Source organism: Sipha flava, unplaced genomic scaffold, assembly GCF_003268045.1.
Source record: "Sipha flava isolate LNK unplaced genomic scaffold, YSA_version1 326_pilon_pilon, whole genome shotgun sequence".
In the NCBI taxonomy this organism is placed as follows: Eukaryota; Metazoa; Arthropoda; class Insecta; order Hemiptera; family Aphididae; genus Sipha; species Sipha flava.
This window is the reverse complement of record NW_020273012.1, coordinates 49,276-69,092: the sequence shown is the minus strand read 5'-3', so window position 1 is coordinate 69,092 and position 19,817 is coordinate 49,276. Positions and strand designations below refer to the sequence as shown.

General features: G+C 34.5%; 1 protein-coding gene across 1 annotated transcript; it reads right to left on the bottom strand.

The window, feature by feature from the left end:
- Positions 1-7,678: 7,678 nt before the first annotated feature.
- LOC112686866 (muscle-specific protein 20) lies at positions 7,679-11,418 on the bottom strand. The gene is made up of 4 exons (XM_025559322.1): positions 11,276-11,418; positions 10,495-10,706; positions 8,170-8,290; positions 7,679-8,074 (listed from the first exon to the last, which is right to left on the bottom strand). Exons 1-4 carry the CDS (start codon positions 11,303-11,305, stop codon positions 7,883-7,885), a joined length of 555 nt encoding a protein of 184 aa, XP_025415107.1. The 5' UTR covers positions 11,306-11,418; the 3' UTR covers positions 7,679-7,882.
- Positions 11,419-19,817: the final 8,399 nt, after the last annotated feature.

Sequence of the window (19,817 nt, the reverse complement as noted above, 5' to 3'; positions counted from 1 at the left end):
ATCAATAGAGGCGAAACCTTTTCTCAGTCGAGATTAAATTTCGTCCCCAAATGTAAATAATAATTTTAAAGCCGCGTGTTGTCTTATTGCGATTCATTAGCGGTTGTTTTAAAAAATGCATTACTCAAGTTATGATGGGATAAAAATTTAAATCACAAATATAGCTGTTTTGTACGTTTATCATAAACAAGTGGAGCCATTTGATTGAATACTAATCTCGATTGTTGAATGAAAAATTACTGATGTTCATTATCAGTTCATTGAGTGTGTTGAATATATTCCACAACTTCATAAAAATCAAAATACTGCAGAACTGGTTACATGTAAAATATAAGTAAATATAAATGCTCCACTTATCCGATAAAAGTAAATTATAAATATCGTAACTGCTATAAAAAATAATTTATTATTTTTGGAGCGTTCCCAATAGTTTTGATTAATGAAAATATATATAAATATATAGGTAGATTGACGTATTAAAGTTGATTACATATTTTATACGGTATATATTATATAATAAGGTAAAAGGTTATTTTATACATTTATTTTTTGTATATTTTTAATGAGTTTTATAAATTGAAGATAATGTTAACTTTTATATTACTGTTTTGCAGAATTAAAACCTATATAGCATCATGAGAGAAAAAAATGTTTTCGGTTAAACGAACTGCAATACTAAAAGTTTTATTTCTCGCGAATATTTATTTATTCAATAGCCTTTTATTTTGGTTAAAACTAAGTATTCATATACCTAACAGCTATTAACTCGGTTGTTTGCAGAAAATCAATCTCAAAGACCACTTTTGCTTCAGCAGTTTCACGTGAAACCGAACAAAATTGAACACGTTCACTCATTGTGAATTATGCAGGATTGATTTTTAAATATTTTTATACTTAAATTTTAAACAATATATATATTAATAATTGACTGTTGCTAATGCGGATACTGCTGGTTATTTTACAATCAACTATTCATTAAGACGTCAGAAAATAACGATAGAATTTAACTCCGAAATTAGATGGAAGAAGAGCGAATCGAAATTGTTGAAAAAACACGAAAATAGATACTAAAGAAAAGAAAAACTCGACAAAAATTCGATGGAAGCGGCTGACGACAAAGACGGATTCGTTTCGAAGGTTCAAAGGTGCCGTGAAAGGAACATCTATTAAACGTCAAACGGTGTTCCATAACGGATGTTGTGGAAAACACATTTTAGAGAGTATTTGCGTCACAATGACTGATGTGAAAATAATTAGAAAGAATATTTATCTGCTTAAAAATATTTTATGGCTGCGATTTTAGAGTAGAAAATATAGTTTCAGCAATAGACAGGGTTTTGTTAATGTTATGGACTACCATGTATGATTTAACCATGATAAATAGAAATCTGTGTAACACAATATTATACCTATTGCGTAAGACGGCTTTTCGTATATTTAACTAATAAACAAGTAATATTAAAAATGTAATAAACTAAAATTCTTAAAATAAGAAATCAGGTCAAATATTGTATCTATTGCGCAAGATGAGCCATCGTTATGTTATAAACCGAATAATATTAAATATGTAATAAACTGTTAATCAATATTCTCAGAATAATAAATTAGGTCAACGGAACAAGGCTTAACACTGGAAATGACCAAGACAACAAGTCCTATGAGGTCAATCGAGCAATATAAAAAAGGAACCGAAATGATCACAATTCAGATGAGTTCTAATCACGGAACTACAAGCAACTTCACGCCACTCTATGTTAAATTATGTTAAAACACTTTGAAAGTTAAAATAAACGTTCAAGTTAAAAGTCTTATGTTTGATTAATTAAATTAAAATTCATCGTCAACTGCACTACTTGAAATCGAGCCGGTGGCACGTAACATTAAAAATAATTTTCTAGTTTTTTTTTTTCAGCTAGTATGTTTCCATTTTATAAACGAGTATTTTACCTAGGTGTTCGCGCTGTATGCATTTTTTGAATTTCGCGCCAAAATGATTTGTTTTTTGTAAAATTTATTCATGTCATAATTTTCGTGCGATGCGTAGCGGTGCGTTGCGTATCCGCAGCCCTCGTCGGCGGCGATGATAAGCCTCCGTGTGCGACCGGCCGGGTACATTATCGCGCTGTTATCATCGCGTGTAAATGGTTGTTATTGCACGGTTTCAAAAATTGTCGGTTATGTTTTCCAGTAAAAGTTAAAGTTCATTAATTTCGAGTGTTTTTCAGTTTTGTGTGGTGGCATTATATCTTCATTGTAGTGTCCGGCGGCCATAGCTTTCGTTGTGAATGTCGTCGGCACCTATTCGCTCTCTTCTATTAGTCTTCGTGATGTGCACATCTAATTTTCTAATCTTTCATACATCCGCAGCCATTTTCGTACAAATCACGTTGTCAAATAGTGTCATTTTCGTTTGTGAATCGACCGTCTGGTAAAGTATCTTCGAGGCAATCTGATATTGTCCAGCGATTAATTCATTGTCTTTTCAGTTTTCCAGCGGTCGCTTTGTGAATAACGTGGTTTTAGTTCATTAGTGTCATTGTCCATGGCTGTGGACCATTGCAGTTTTTCGTTGGTGACTGTGTTTGGATGGGATGGTCGCACGTACCAATTCTGTGATTTATTTTTATTTATACATTGCGGGTGTGCCGTCGTAGGCGATTGTCTAGTCACAGGGTTGGTGCGGTCGCGTGGACGAAATCAGCCATTCAACATAGTCACATGTGAGTATTGGTCGACCATATTTGTGTTATATTCGTCATTGTGTAAAGGCCGACGGGCCTAGCCGTCGTTGGCAAATTATTATTAACTATTGGAAAAATAATAGTTATATTTATATTATTATTTTTCATTATTTATATTTATATTTATTGCATTGTGCCAACCAGGCAACATAACATATTTATCAGATTATACAGTCCACTACAAAGAGTATATTAATAAGTGTATTTATTTATTTTATCTAATCCAATTTATTTATTATTATAACCAGCAAAAAGGCGAACAAGCCAGCCCTACATTATTGTAAGGCACTTGACGCGCCGACACTAGGGATATTCATAATATTTATTTATACCACTACAGATGATGTGCAACATTACAGGAAATAACAAATAGATAACCCAACTAAAATACTGTTAATATAATATTTATAGGTTAAAATATAATAATAAGTATTCGAAACTGTTGAAAAGTATATAGAAAAAAAAAGCCGTGCGGAGAAAAGATCGAAAACGAATATCATTTCAAAACTAGAAATTCTTTATTTGAGAACAAAATACTAAAGCGCTCGTTTATGATGCATATTTTATATCGTAAATTTATCCTGGAGACATGTATTTCTTCGGAAATGTATTATTGACGTCGGAAAACATGCATAACGTAAAAATATATTTTGTTTACAACAGTTTGAAATGCGGCTGGAAATGTAAATATTATTACATGTTGCCGCACACGCTTGATCGCGCTTAAAATATTTCTGTTTAAAAAATTGTAATCGACAATTTATTATTGCTCTACAATTGTGTTTATTTACGATATTTTTAAACATGAAAAATGTAATATTAAATAATTGTATTTCGTTTACCCGTTGGGTTTTTCTATCAAACTTTGTATATTAACTTTCTATCAATAATAATTGAATCAAAAACCTATTAACATTATTCGTAAGCCTGATTTCATTCAAACCTTGAAGAGTTTCATATGTGGTGTGTGACGAGTTCCCATGATTTGATAATCTACTCGTATACCAGACGTTTAAAAATCAAAAGCTAAAAGGTCATCGGATCTCGGTTACTTAGTTGTTCACCAAACAGATTACATTTTTTCGGTCGTTACGTAACTAACGGTGTTACATAAAATATAATATTCTCAATACACAACATGTTATTCTTTAAAATACGAAACACGTTAAATCGATACGTGAAAATTCGGTAACGGATGATGACGTGTTTATGAAGTATGTGTTTATTTAAGTAAATTAAGGGCACATTAACCCTCGCTCAAAGCTGCAGGACAAAAGATTAGGTTGTAGGAAAGTTTTATGTTCATCTTATAAGACCAATGGCCATGTGCCCGCATGTTAAAAATACATATTTGTATTAAAAACCGAACCAAGACGTCTGTCGTCGAAATATTGGATATAAGGAATAGCGTTTTGGCATGTGGCCCGCGCCGCAGATCATAAAATCTATAAACGTGTAAGTAATTCGATCCCGTCAAAAATCTAATAAGTACACACTACGCGCGTTCGGTTTGAAGTATAATGTTTGGCATAATAATCTAATAATCATAAATATATATGTATTTGTATACAAGCGGATTTTATGTTAATAAACGAAAAATCGTTTTTCCGCTTCATCAACACAAATTGTTTCCATGCAACGATAATAACTACTATCTAGTTATATAAATAATAAATATTGGAAAAATGTATGAAAAAAAAAAACCGTTCTCGAAGTATTTTTTAATAACGTCTGAACATCACACAAAGCATACGTATACTATACAGAGTGATTGATTTTACGAGAATCACGTCATACCTAGAAAAGATAAGGATAAGGTTAAATAGCTAGGGAGAATATTGACTCATTACAAGTAAGCGATTTTTCTTAAATCATAATTAAAAAATGCGATGCGAACAAGTTATTTAAAGAAAATTCCCAAGCACGACTTTATGAACATCGCCGGGTAAATAAACACACAATACTTATGTGTTGCATATAAATTATTATCTTTCAGTGATGGTTTAAAGAAAATCGCGCATTGTATACATACATGGTAATTTATTAGTGTGTATCGAACCTATCGACTAAGCGATCCCTTGGAGATTAACGCCATTGGTACGCAACCGATGGAGGAGTGCGCGTATGCGCCGTTTTATAAATCAAAATTTTTAATTTGCTCGTCCTCGGGCCACCGCCTGCGACCCCTGGCCCCAGCGGATGTGTTCGCTGCATGGTAAATGTGTACACGCGTACTTTGTAATTAACATTTATTCACGGGCTGGAGAACAGGAAAATATTGCCCGATTAACAAATTGTTCGGATGTTGTTTTTTTTTTTTAGTCTTCATTAATTTTGAATATATAATAATAAATTATTACCACACCCATATGGTATGCACGCATGCACGGTTTCCCTCGATAGTTGTGAAAATTAAAAAAAAAAATTAAAAAATTATAATTGCAACAATCCGAAAATTTGACCAATGTAGTACCTATATAAAAAATAGGTGGGTAGTAGGTACTATAGGTCATTATATCTGGTCAGGGGAGTAATATCAGTTTTTTCATAGTGGCAACAATTTATTTCTTATGCCAACAACTTTTTTTTAACTCGATCTAGAAATATGCATAAGCTTTATTACACTAATAGTAGACAGTAACGTACGCAGGTTTTCAAGGGTATTATAACATACATATATCTATGACCTTATCACTAAAAAAAATCTCCTCTTCCCACTATGTTATAATAATATAATGTATAGGTACAAATAAAATAAATATTATATACTAAAAGAAAACATTAAGGTATATATATATAACCATAGAATAAATATATATAAATATATATATATATATATATATATATATTATAAAATAAAGTCAGTACGACAGTTTTGTTATGCCAATGTTTTAGTAACCTTCTCAACTTCAACTTTAACATCGACTTCACGATGAATATTTAGAACTATTACGCCATCAAGCCTTAAATGGCGAACAAAATTTCAATAATCAGTCTTAATTCTTTTTACTGTGCAAGAACATATTTCTGGTTCACACAATGTAACAGGAAGTGTTGCAAAAATATGAAGCCTTTTCAATGCATTTTATAGAGATCTTTATTGTACTTATCAATAATATCTTGATTCTAGAAGACTATGTAGGTACACTTAATTTTTGCAAATGTGTATACCAAAGCTTATTTTTACTTTAAAAACTTTTTGATCAAAATCATGTGAATAAAATTAATTTAAATCTTTGATAACTTGGTTATCATAAGTTTCTTTAGAAATTAGAAAACAAAAGCCAGATATAATATTTGTATGGTTCAAAAATTATTCTTTTAACTGTTGAACTAATATGCCCACAAATGGAAGGAATATAACAATTTAAAAAAAAAATGTTTAAGGTCATCGGTAGAATAATTTATAATTTGAAAAAATATTTTAAACTATTTATGAGGGGGGCAGGGGTATATCTTCCTGATACTCCCTCTGCGTACGCCACTGATAGTAGGGTACCCACTAAATTATACTTCAAAAAGGTTAGACTTTTTGTGTAAGTTGTAAAAATATATGGGTTAATTACTGACGAGCAAGGTTAACAAAACTAATTAATTTTAATATTAAAATGTCATAATTATATACAATTATATATTGTTTGAACAGACATACCAGAGATAAAATAATTGGGAAACAAAAATATAGTCGAGTTTATATTAATTTTACTTACTATACTTTACCGAACGTTGTGTGGAGTTAAGTTATTTCGAATTTCTGGAATACGTAATATTTTAGAAAATAATATTTCATCCGAAACTGCGTTTGAGGCTTGGCCATTATTAACAACCGCGGTATCGAATCAGTTTGATATAAAACATATAGTACCGATGACGAGCGATATTATATTCGCCTACGATTAACAGTCGTATTAAAATCGTATTTGAGACTTGACGAGTACTATTTGAATGCCAATATAGTAGTCATCTGAGCCCTGTCGTCAACATTTCATCGCATTACTTCTCACATTTCTAAATTTAAGTGGACATTTTTTTTTCAAACTCACCTGTCACCGCGTCATGTTACCGTACGCATGCAACCGTTAACCACGGACGACAACAGTCGCACAAATAATATGCATTTATCGAGGATGAGACACGTTTCCACCATATGATATTTTAACTGATACCCATTTACACCAAAACAATTTCTATTACAAAACTCACTACTTAAACATGTTTAGCAAAATATTATATCTGTTAGGTATTGATATGGTCTTTATTGAACTCTGTGATGAATTTAATTCCGTTCACTTGTTTTAACATTAAAATGAAATACGATAGCAATCATTTAATAACTTCCCACTTGTATCGAAAAGGTGAAGCATTATCATATATATATATATATAGTATAATATATCTGTATACGATTTAAAAATCATAAACTAAACATATTACTAAAAAACAAGTTTTCTTATATACTTATATGTACTTTTATGTCAATTAAATGAGATAAATCAAAGACAATCCATTAACTGGATATTATACAACTCTACGAGTATTTCAGTCCGTAGATATATCCGTAAATATTTTTCATATTTATAAAAAACAATTCATGTGCTTTCAAGTGATATAGAAATTGATTCTGTGGAAATAGATTATCAGTTAAAATATAATTTGGTGGAAAAGAGAAACTGTTTATGTAAACGTGTTACGCTTTTTATCGAATAAGTATTATACTTATTATTAAGTATTGTACTTATACAGCATATTGTTTGCTGTATGGTAAGTATATACGTATATTATACAAAATCGCACTATTATTACCTAAATTCGTAAGAAAAACACTTGCATTTTGTGTTCAAGTGTTTTATTTTGTTTATATATATATTTTTTTTTGATTTAAATAAATATTTATAATACTATTACATACATACATAGGTGGAAAAAATTTTAACGAATTAAAATAAAAAAACCAGCTGGATTTAATTATAATAATAATATAGTCGGGTGGAAACAATAATAACGAATATTACAATAAGACAACATTCTCTCGCATTTTAAAACCGTCTATACACAACGACGACACGGGACTTTGACGTCACGGGACACGTATTATTTATTACGATATAATATAATGATAAAGGTATATACGTTTCACGGGATTATTTGCCGATGATGATCTTCCTGCTGGCGCCAATGTTTTGGCCTGCCTGCGAAGCGCCCTTGTTCTGTCCGGCCTGGAGTCCGATAATGGTCTGACCGGCCTTCAACGTTTCCTCGGAGAAATCACGCTTAGCCTCCTCGGACGGTTTCGGTCCCAGATAAGGACCGTTCCATTCCGGGTGTCTGTAAGTCTGCGTACAACAACGGAACACGTTAGCAATGGGATATTATAACAGGATGTTAGTCAGCAAGGATTAATATTATATTATTATTTGATCGTTCTCACTTCACGGCCCAGAGAGAACAACGTTGTGATCACTTGCGCGAAGTCTTTGCACTCGTACAAGTCGACGGTCTGGAAAACGTCCAAGTCCGCTACTCCGTACGCTTTAATGGCCTTCTGGAATCTGTAAGACCGTGCAGGAACGCGTATATTAAAAAAGTATATAAATATACACTACGAATATACATAATATTATTTGGCACGATGTGCAGCGATGCGTTTCGAAAGGCGCATCGCCTCGGGGCCGTCTTGTTCCCGTACACAATTGCGCGCCGAAAAACTGCATGTTTCTATCATCCCGTAATCAAAACGGTACAACCACGGCGACTTATTCCATTTCGGTAACCGACCGAGTCACCGTACTCACAAGCCTTAATGTTACGACTTACACGAGTCGCTAGTCCACAACAATAAGCCACCGTAATAGTTATTTCTTTAACGTTCGCCCTGCCATTATAATTATGTTGTACGTACAATTACTTTAAATATGATTCGTATATGACTCCCGGGGAATATTCCGAAATTGATGAAATTTAGCTAGCTGGCCGACAATAATATTAAAAAAGTGACCAGTTTAAGTGTGAAAATATTGACTTGTTTTTGTTTTTCTATGTATCCGTATGGCTTATAATCTTATAACCTTTTACCCAGATCCGGTTCAAAAGAGAGGATCACGAAATCGGAATCGTACACGTATGATTATGACGGTGTGTAGAAATCAAATGAATAAAATTTGCTCAAATTTCAAAATGCTCAAAATTCGCGTAAAACGGACGCTCGCCTTGCGTTTTCGCAGCCCTCGCGACACAGTTCATCTGCGTCCATTACACAGCGATCATACGTCGCCGACACGACGATCGATATGACTGATCGCGCAACGGTATAGCGTTATACGCACGGGCGTTCGCGCTTCCGCTAGTCCGTGTACGCCAAACTTTCCTTCGCCTGTACCTATACATCGCGAAAAACTTGTGCTCCCTCTCTTTCTCTCTCTCTCTCGCTCTTTATTCGCCACGCCGTCGGGTCTCCGTGTAGGTGTATAATGCGCTGTACACGAACGTCTTATTATGATTTACGAGCGGAAAAACTTTCGCGTAACGTTTCTCGGGCGCGCTTAAAAGTTTATGTACATGCCATCGCGGCGCTAAAGTTATTGTGCGCCGCCACGGCCCGCGAGAACACTTGGAACGTGAAAATTTACTTAGCGTCACGAGACACGACGCGCGCGCAAATGATTCTTCCAAAACTATACGCTTACGCCGAACGCGCACGTGCTTTAAGAGGCGTGAAAAGTTACCGCAGCAGGTGACGAGAGCAGAAAAAAAAAATAGAAGAAAACGTAACAAAATAATCATTTCGGTTGTTACGACGCGAACCCGTGATGATCTGCAGCGTATGTTTCGTTGCATTTCATGAGCCACGGAAAATAGAAACGTTGCGATTTAAGACGGTCCCCGCGGTGACCATGGGTACGAATCTAAAGGGCGTTAAAGATGCCCAGCAAAATCAACGCTCACGCCGATATTTTCGCGATTATGCGTTATTATATTTTTTCATGTACGTGTACATTTCGATGTACTGAGCCACAAACATTTTTTCCCCGATCATCGGCTAAGTCGAAAATCGAAGCAATCGAAAAACGAAAACCATAAAAATATCAATGATAAGTAATTATAATTATTATTGTTAATATTGTCGTGTATCGTAGTCCTGTGCTACGTTGTATTAGTGTTGACCAATCCGTCTGTTCACGTGCTTGACCCGTTTTTGCGTGATCGGTACGGTCAAAAAAGAAAACGGAAAACAAATGTCTGACCTCCCGCAACTCCGCGTTTAACGACCCAACCGTTCCTCGGACACGCACATTCTCTTAATTGCGTCGGTACGACCGGGATTTACAGCGAAAAGTGCCGTTTAATCGTTATTGATGGTCACCGTCGTTTTCAAGGCGCTACGTAGTTTTTGTGTTAAATAACGTTGCGAAAGTTTCCGTGTAATCCCATCCGCGTTCTCTTCTCCGCCAGTGCATATGGTCTGTACGTGTACGATATTCCGTTAATTGTAACGCAGCTATATACGATGTGTGTACGCGCGTGCGTATAACGTACAATAGGAACGTTTACGGGAGGAGGAAAACGAACGGAGCAATCGCCCCCTCCCGCCGTGGCCTTTTTTTCAGATTTTTGTTTTATTATTTATTATCACGCTAAGAAAATATATAAATACGAGAACATGAATGAAATTCTCACCCTCCACCCTCTTATAAAAGGGTCTAGGAACGCAACAACGATATCGAATCGGAACTTCGAACCAAGAGCGATAACTTACAAGTTAATGTTTTCCATCATTTTGAATTGTCCGCCGGTAGTGTTGTATTTGGGTATACTTCCAGGGCTGATTTTGTTCATGAGTTCACATAATACTTGACCGTCCTTGAGGTATTCCTCCATTGGATAGTTCTTTGGGAATTTCCTGCCTAGAATAGATTCCATCCATTCTTGGGCTTCTTTCTCTTGTTGAGGGTCTCGTTTGGAAGCAAGCTATGCCACGATTAAATAAAAATTGAACATAAATGTACGTTACACGACATTATAATGAATTAATTATGTACGGTTTTTACAAATGTTACTATTGCACTGTGTTATCGCGACTTTTATTTCGATAAAGATGATAGTTTTTATTTTAAAATCATTCCTAAACTTCTACGGATTTTATGTCACATATATGTGCATCGCAGATGTTTTGTCTTATGAATTTACGAACTAATTTTTGACCGTTTCGCTTACGAGCAGTGTTATATTTTATTCAATAGTAAAATGTCTGATTTCCGTTAGAACTTTGTGAATCACTCAACATAGAAATCCTATGTTACTATCGTATCGCGTTGATTACTTGATTCAACGGATTTACAGATGTTCTTTTTCGAAAACTTATTAAAGAAAAAAAAATCGTTTAAAAATGTCGTTATTTTGGAAAACACGAGGATTACAACGTCAGAGAAATAAATTACGAACAACGATTTCGAGTAATAATAATAACGATAACAACAACTGTACAGTGGCAACGAAATACAAAAAATAAAAACCGATGGCGGAAAACGGTGACTTACTTTGGCGCGAACCGCACGTTCGAGAGACATGTTTTACCACGGGAATACACGCTACGCAAACAAAACGAGAATGGCGGAAAAGTTAACGGACGCGGAAAGACTGTGCGTCGTTTGCGGGTTGTGGCTGAAAATTGAAAACTGCTCTGGGTCGCGATCCTTTTATACGTACTCGCGCGTGCAGTGGCGACTGGAGTGTTTTTTTTTTCTCTCTCGGAAATAGATCCAAACGATATGTGTTATACCGATACGTTTATAGAATATGACACACGTCTAAAAATAATACGCGGCCCACGGTCATCTTTACACTGTGTCCCTTGTACACGACGGACCTCGGGAGTTGTCCCGTCCCACTCAGATTGACCCGTTTTCTCGAATACAGATGCGACGATCACTAAGCGAAAACGAAATTTTACGGGGATGACGGGGTGGGGGACCAACGCCTCCTCTTTCGAATACCGTGACGATGCTCATACCTACGCTCGGCCGCTCGACTCGGCGCACGTGATAAAATATTGGCATTACGAATTGGAACACGCGTCAAAATATTATTCACCCCGTAGCCGCACAATTCCGGGACATTTTAATGTCTGTGTGATCGTGGACATCGTGAACAGGGCCGGCGACGGGATAGTAGTTATGGGCGCGGAGTGTTTGAACGCTCCCTCTCTCTCTCTCTCGCTCTCGTGGCGTGTTCGAAAAATCTAATTAAATCGAAAACATTACGATGCGAACACACGATACCACAAGGACAAATCTGCGTGAGTGCTGCAGTTACAGCTACGACTTTGAGTTCGTATTCTCCAAGCCACCAGTAAGACACGCAGTAAGGAAACTTAAGCGAAATAAAATCATGGACGTTGAGGATTGGATAGTCCGCGGAAATATGTCGGACCTTCATCCGACAATCGCATTATAAAATTGAACGCGAATACGAATTTTATATTAATAACTATTGTTGATCGAGTTTAAACGTAAGCGCATCGTAAGGTTATAAAAATATCCAACAAAATCGTGAATGGAATCGTTCGAGGAAAAACAGACGATTTAATTATATTACGGTTTATTTATTTACAATTTTTGTTGGAGTTGTAAATACAAAGTATATTGTACAAACCGGCTTTTATTCTTGTTTAATAGTCGACTATAACTTATGTCATAACATGAATACAATGTGTTCGAAAAGTTTGGAAACTTTTTCCCGCTGCTAACAAACTTTTGAACACTGTGTACGACAAACAAACAAGTATTTTTATTTATTTTGATATAAAAATTTATCGAAAAAAGCGTTTGCACTTTGAACTACGTACTAGAATATCAATACACCAATATCCGCATTGTCTGTTAAATATGTTTATGTGTGCAGTATCGTTCAAATTTATGTTTAGCTCTTCAGATGGCTGACACACAGAAATACACAGAAATTATTGCGTTAGAGTTTCGTGACAATAATTTTGTTCGATATAACATATTAAAATGTGTTTTCTGTTTTTCATATAGTTTTTAAAATAGAGACGCAACTATAAATAACTACTGTTATTAATACCCCATCAATTGCAATACAGTGTACGGTTTACGGGAATACCTTACCAGATGATCAACATTTACGTCGGCAAGAGTTTGTTTCAAAATTCGCGTCTAGTTTTTCGGTTCGGGCATTACGATTTCAGTAGCATAAAACGTTCGAACGTGAAACGTTTTGAAAATGAATCCCCATACGTCTTGTCGTAGAGTTCCAATACGACTCATCGTTTTCGTTCTTACATCTATGTGCGCGTAATGAAAACGCTTTTGATGATCGGCTTTCGTCGGGGAGGCGCAAACGATTATTGGTCGTGTAAACAAATCGAAAAAAGGCGCTCGTGGGTAGGGCGCGTAGAAATAAACAGACGAAAAATAAATAACAATAAAATCGAAAAAACGGTCTAGTAATTTCCCCCGTCCCCCGTGTTCGGCCTGAAAGTGATTAAAAATTATTCGTACGATTGTAATTTGTGTACCTGTTGTACAGTTGCACGGTTAAAAGTACAACAACGTATAAATATAAAACACGGCACAGGACGATGACATTACGTGTATTATATCTGTGCGCGCGTGGTCCCTGTGGACTTTGGCCGACGAGGGGGTGAATCGCGCGAGGGTGTAAAAACCGAATTGAATACACGCGAAACGTACACGAGGTGTGCGCAGTAACAATGCAGCAGTTAAGCGTTGTACGCGTGTAGTTCTAAATGAATATTTATGGACCGTCGCCCCATCTCCACGCCGCCGACCCGTACCGAACCGAACTATTAAATCTGTGCGCGTATTTCGCGTGTATATATTTCCATACATACACATGTACACTTGTGAAATGAGTGAGCGTTATCGGAGGTGGAATTAGAAATTTTTACGGACGGGGAAAATGTTAAAATTACGCCCTATCATAGACCAATAATCAAATACTCTTCTCGAGAATTGTTTTCTAATAATCGTACAAATCGGATTTTAACCCAATAACAGTAAGTAAAAGTTAAAAATATCACATTGATTGTTGACGATTACAAAAATTACACCCTCTAAAATTTTACGCCCGGGGATGAATCCCCGTCTTCCGCCCTCGAGTGTTATGCACGTGTGTGTACACGTACGCGCGTCCGCGTGGCGCAACCGTTACGCATGTTTGTGTGCGGGTACGCATTATCCGTATCGGAGGTCGAACGAAATAGCGATTTTTGGCTGTGGCGGCACTTAGCGTTCCGAAATCAATTGTTGGGCTTTACCGCTGCTAACCGAGCCGGGCGTGTGATGTTCGGAAAAAGGTTTAACAGGATGTCAGCAGAGCATCGTTGTAGTCTGCCCGACGAAAGCACGATTCGTGTGGAAGGTCAACTGTGGCGTAAACCGTCTCTCGTGTCACGCGGGATTCGGAGGGATGAATATTTTTGAAAGCCTGACACGTTCTCTTCGTAGGATACCGAATGATATGTGCGAGCGGCTGTTCGAAAAGTCTAAAACGCCCGAAACACCAGTAACTTCTTTGTACGTAAGATATTTTTAGATTTATTACCACCTACGAGCGCAGTAAGAAAACATAATACAATGACAGTTACACGTAACGTGATAAATAGCACCGGAGGGAGAAGGCCGTCAAGTGATGGAATCCTTTTGACAGGAGTTTTTTTAAATGTATTCTTTTTTTAATCGATTTAATCGACGCGTCTGGAAGATTTGCTGCAGAAAGACCAGAAGTTACAGGGCTTAAGGGGAATGGATTGTTTTCGATAGAAGTTTTATCAAGTTTTTTTTTTCTCATAAGTAGATTTATATTATCAACATTGAGGTCGTTCTGAAGGGAATTGTTCGAAGTTTACCATAAGGGACTGATAAGAAGAGAGATCGGATGGGTCATTTTCAGTGCGCATTTGAGAAAGTTTAGTTACTAAACTAAACTAACTACCCATTCGTCCCGGAAATCCGGGACGTTACCGTTTTAGGAACTCATGTACCGGTGTCCCGAAAATTTTTTACGGGACAGAGCGTTGTTACCGGGTTTAGCTATCAAAATATAATAATGTCCCGGAATTCAATTTATTTTTTAAATTATTATTATTATTTTTTCCGGATTCGAATGTATCAATAGAACGTGTGTTTTCATTGATGACTTTCACTTGGACCGACATTCGTAATCAAATGTGGTAACTGCAGAAAGTTATTTGGTTATAAAAACACATGGTTTAAGTTGCATGGAATTTTACGACGAAATTATAAAAATCACTCGTTTCCGAAGAACGTCCACAACACACGAAAATACACAATGATAGCTTTAACAATTTTACCTGTCACTGTCACTATGAAGTACAAAAATATGTAAACTGTATTTAAAATTTTAAAATAAGTTTTTGTTGAAAATAAAAATATATTTTCTATTTCTATAATTTTAATATTTAACGTTTAATATTTCATAATGAAACCCACAAGTAAAAAAAATTAAGATAAAAATATTAAGTAATTATGATTAAATAGGACGATTAGGTCAAGTTAGAATTTATTGTCCCGGATTTCTTTCAATTTTATCTGACCACCCTAGTTTAGTATCTGCCACACCAAACATAGGCACAAATAGCCCGAATTTGTTGAGGTACTTAACCCTCTCCTTTTCTATTAAATTGATAAAAAAAAGTCAATATATAATATTTCTTATAACTAACTTTAATTTAATTTTGAACGACTTGGCAGTCATTTGAAGTTCTAAACAGAAGCGTATTTTAGGGACGACGAAGGGAGCAATCTTCCCCCCCCCCTTAATCCGTATTTAAGGAATCTATTATACGAGTATGTGAGATACAAATCACAAATTTTTTTAATGTGGATAATTTTATAACGAAATCAAATTACGTGTGACTGAGATTACTGAAATGGGCTTTTTATTGGGTCCATACTTAGTGAAAAATCAAATAAAACACAAGTCTAACTTTCAAAACACAAACAGGTGTTAAAAAAGAACTACACAAAAGTCGATTCTAAGTGGATCCAACATTAGATTAAAAAAAAAAAAACCACAAATATTAAAGATTTACCCGATTTAAATATTTCCAACATTTGACTTGTATATTTTAAGCCTGAATTAAAAAAAAAATTTTGAGTCGCCCTCCTAGAAGTAAATCTAAATACGCTCCTAGTTCTAAACCCCTTTATTTTTGTCAATGAACCCAAATTAGAATACTGGAGCCACAAATAGGTCACTGTAGGCGCTTATGCATATTATGTGTATTTTAGTCAAACATTTTGATTTTAATAAAGAATGAAGCGGTTGAAACTTACAATATTAATTATTTTTCAATTGGATTAAATCTTGTCTATTCTATTGCAATACCATTGCACAGGTGTTCAATTAATTTAACTAGTGACACGTCTTTTTCCGACCTTCACACTAAAAAATCAATAATTATTGATAATACTATAGTGTTGACCGTACCTACTGCACTTGTATTACTATATTTATACGTTATATAATATATCAAAAACCTAAATCAGTAGCAACATTGAAATTCATTGTACGTATATTATGATATCTTACATAACTGTTGTAATGGCACAGAATAAACTGAGTTACTGCGGTTATAGTCAGTAGATAGGACTATTTGATGTTGCAAGTACAATGCTACAGTTACAAGTACAAAGTACATTTTCTGGTATTTCAGGTGGTATCTGTATATCTAACTATATAAACGTGAAACTACTTTCTTTGAAACGCGTTGAAACCGCGGTTCATCTTAGAAACTACGCGACCGTTTACAACACAGGCTTTTTTTTTCTTTTGTAGAAAATTTTTCGTTTTAGCTTTTTATTTTTTCTATATCTAACATATTAACTTTGCAAACATGACCCGTTATCGCTCGCACGTGAGATCGCATTCATTTGAAAACACAGGTCACCTATGACACATATATTTAAATTATTATTTTTGTTTATATTAATCAAAAACAAAATGATAAAATATCCAAAGGAAAATATTAGCCGCTCAACGCGAAAAGTTTGTGATGTCATAGAGAAAACGAAACAATTATTAATTTACCACGCACACCTTGGCGGCGTAAAGAACTGTCCGCAATCAAGCAGTTTCGACGCTTCGATCAACTATACAAATGATTCCCATGTTTCAATTGGCGATACGAGTACGATTTGTCAGTATTGCCAAGCGAAAAAATGGCTTCTTGAAGTACCCGGTTTTTGCTGTGGTGGAGGAAAATTTCTGTTGGACGGAATCGCTGACCCGCTAGAACCATTAAAAAGTTTAATTAATGGCACTCATAATCATTCTAAAGTTTTTCTCGATAATTTACAGAAGTCCAATCCTGCCTTTCAAATGAAGTCTTTTGATGGCAAGGAGATAAGAAATGGATACTTACATTGAAAAATCAAGGTCAGCTGTATCACGCAATTGTTTTACTATGATATTACAAAATTCTCATGAAGTAATTATATAGTTATAATTACGCTATAAAAGCTTATGTGTACTACCAATAAATTTGTGAACTTTTCTTATTTTTTTATTTCCTTGAAAAATATCTTAAGAAATGGCTCATTAAGTCAAAACTCGAGCGAAGCTAAATGGACTAAAGTCCCCCTGTATTTATTATTATTTGTTTTTATATTTACCCACGATTTAGGATAGCATCTGAAAACCACGATTATATTTATGTAGATGATTGTGCCTAAAATTGTAATCATGTATTAAATATATTTTTATAGAGTAAAAGTGGTTTATAGATTATGTTAATATGAAAATATACAACCTAAAACCAACCCTAAAATATTTTTTTGTGTACGCGCCTGACCTTAGTCCATATATATCTATAATTAAAACTGAACTGATGTTACCAACAGACAAACCATTGTTAGGTTATTTGTTCAGCCACACCAGAGACAACATTTTCAACATTGAATTGTTTAGAATCGTACTTAGGATCAACGGAGGAACGTGTTGATGAAACAGGTAAAGCACATATCAACAAAAAAGAACTTATGGAATTTTAAGTTTTTCAAAAATCTCACTTAAACGACTACAATTAATAGTCTGGACAAAATAAAAATGTGTTTTATTGACATTATATTTCTAATTATAATTTTATGTTATATATTTTTTTATTATTATTATCTGCTTAATATAAATAAGAACTAAAAAAGCACTTTCTTTATTTTTCAAACTTAATCATGTAATGGTGCAGTAATTATCTATTTTAATGCACACTGAGCTAGTGTACGTCCCAAATACATATATATATACATAGGTATAATCATGGGCGTATTTTAGAGGGGTGAAGGGGCGATCACCCCCTCCGTATTTAAGGAATTGATTATGTGAGATACACATTTCAATTTTTTTTAATGTGGATCATTATATAAAGAAATCAAATTACGCGTGGCTATGAATATTAAATTGGGCTTTTGTCGGATCGATAAGTACTTAGTGAAAAATCAAATAAAACACAAACGTAACTTCCAAAACATAGGTGTTAAAAATTAACTACAAAAAAGTCGATTCTAAGTGGATCCGGCATTAGACTAAAAAATAAATAAAACCGCAAATATTAAGGATTCACCTGATTTAAATATTACCAAAAATGTTGCTTGTAAATGTTGAGCCTGAATTAATGAAAAAAAATTTGATTCTCGCCCCCTCCCCCCTATAAGTAAGTCTATATACGCCACTGGGTATAATATATACGTTATAAAAGAACGGGTTTACCTCGCATGATAATATCGTGTTTAATTTTTCTGCGACGTAAACATCGCACAATCATAACATAACTATGTTATACGTGTATTGTATTTATATACATACACCCGCCCACATACACATGAACACACAAGCGCGTGCACTAGATTGGACGTTTTTTTTTACCCGCGTGTATAATAATACAATATCGCCACTGCGAGCAAGTCGTGACAGGCACACGGTTAAAAATATACACGCGCAGTGATTCCCGTACCCGTTTTCTATTTCTGAGCAAAACCAGTCATTCAGAGCGATTTTCGTTCGCCTGCCGGGTTGGCACTCGATGCGTGAACCAAAGTGGAAGTGGCGATTGTGAGACTCGCTACGCAGTGGCGTGTTATTTCAGTGTTGGGCTAGTTCTGATATTTTTTTACTTTTCTAAAACGGGCCGCGACAATACGCTAATATTGTAGCACGCGGTTCAACAATAACAGAAACCAGTGGCATGGATGGAAATTATTTTCCAATAATGGCAGATTAAATTTAAATTGGTCGAGGAAAACAATATTTTAACATTTTAAAATCAATGGTTGTGCTGAACATTTTCAGCCATTTTAAAATTAACTGTTTGTGGATGATACATTACAGAACTACGAAAATCAAAAATCATAAAATACATTTTAAAATAAAATAAAATGTAGGTATAATTGAAAACTATTTTAAGTATTTACCATGGATTAAATCTAAATAAAAAATGAAACAACAGTTCTTTCGATTTACTAATTTGTAATATTTTATCTATTTCATATTTATAATATACCTATAGTTCTAGATAAGATAAAATTTATAAAATCATTAAGTAATATTTTGACACAATCGAACCCATATAAATGTATAAAGATGATCTTTGTTCTTAGCTTTATAGTATTATAATAAAAAGTGTATATAATCATGGGCTATGGAATTGGTAATTTTATACAGTATTTATAAGATTATTATCCTTATAAATAGATAACTTAATCCTGCCCATAGGGGTTAGAAACTTCAGATAACATAAAACAATATGGTTTTTAATGTATTGAAGTTAAATCTAGTTGGAAAACACCTTAATATTTTATTTTTCCTGAATTAGAAACAATACATTAATAAGCTAATATTCTGGTAAAAAGAAATTTATTCACAATAAATGTTCTGTAACTAATTTCTTTACGTATAAAACATAATTAACACATAATATAATGTTATTTATAAATTAATATCTCACTAATGTGTACACATTTATTTTTTCCATGAATATTTTTATAAGTACAGTATAAATTAACAAACAATTGATAAGTCTTAGAT

Coding starts and splice junctions, on each gene's coding strand:
- LOC112686866 (XM_025559322.1), bottom strand. CDS start 11,305: ATGTCTCTCGAACGTGCGGTTCGCGCCAAA. Junction 10,707..11,275: donor AACGTGCGGTTCGCGCCAAA/GTAAGTCACCGT, acceptor ATCGTGGCATAG/CTTGCTTCCAAACGAGACCC. Junction 8,075..8,169: donor TGTTCTCTCTGGGCCGTGAA/GTGAGAACGATC, acceptor TGTTGTACGCAG/ACTTACAGACACCCGGAATG.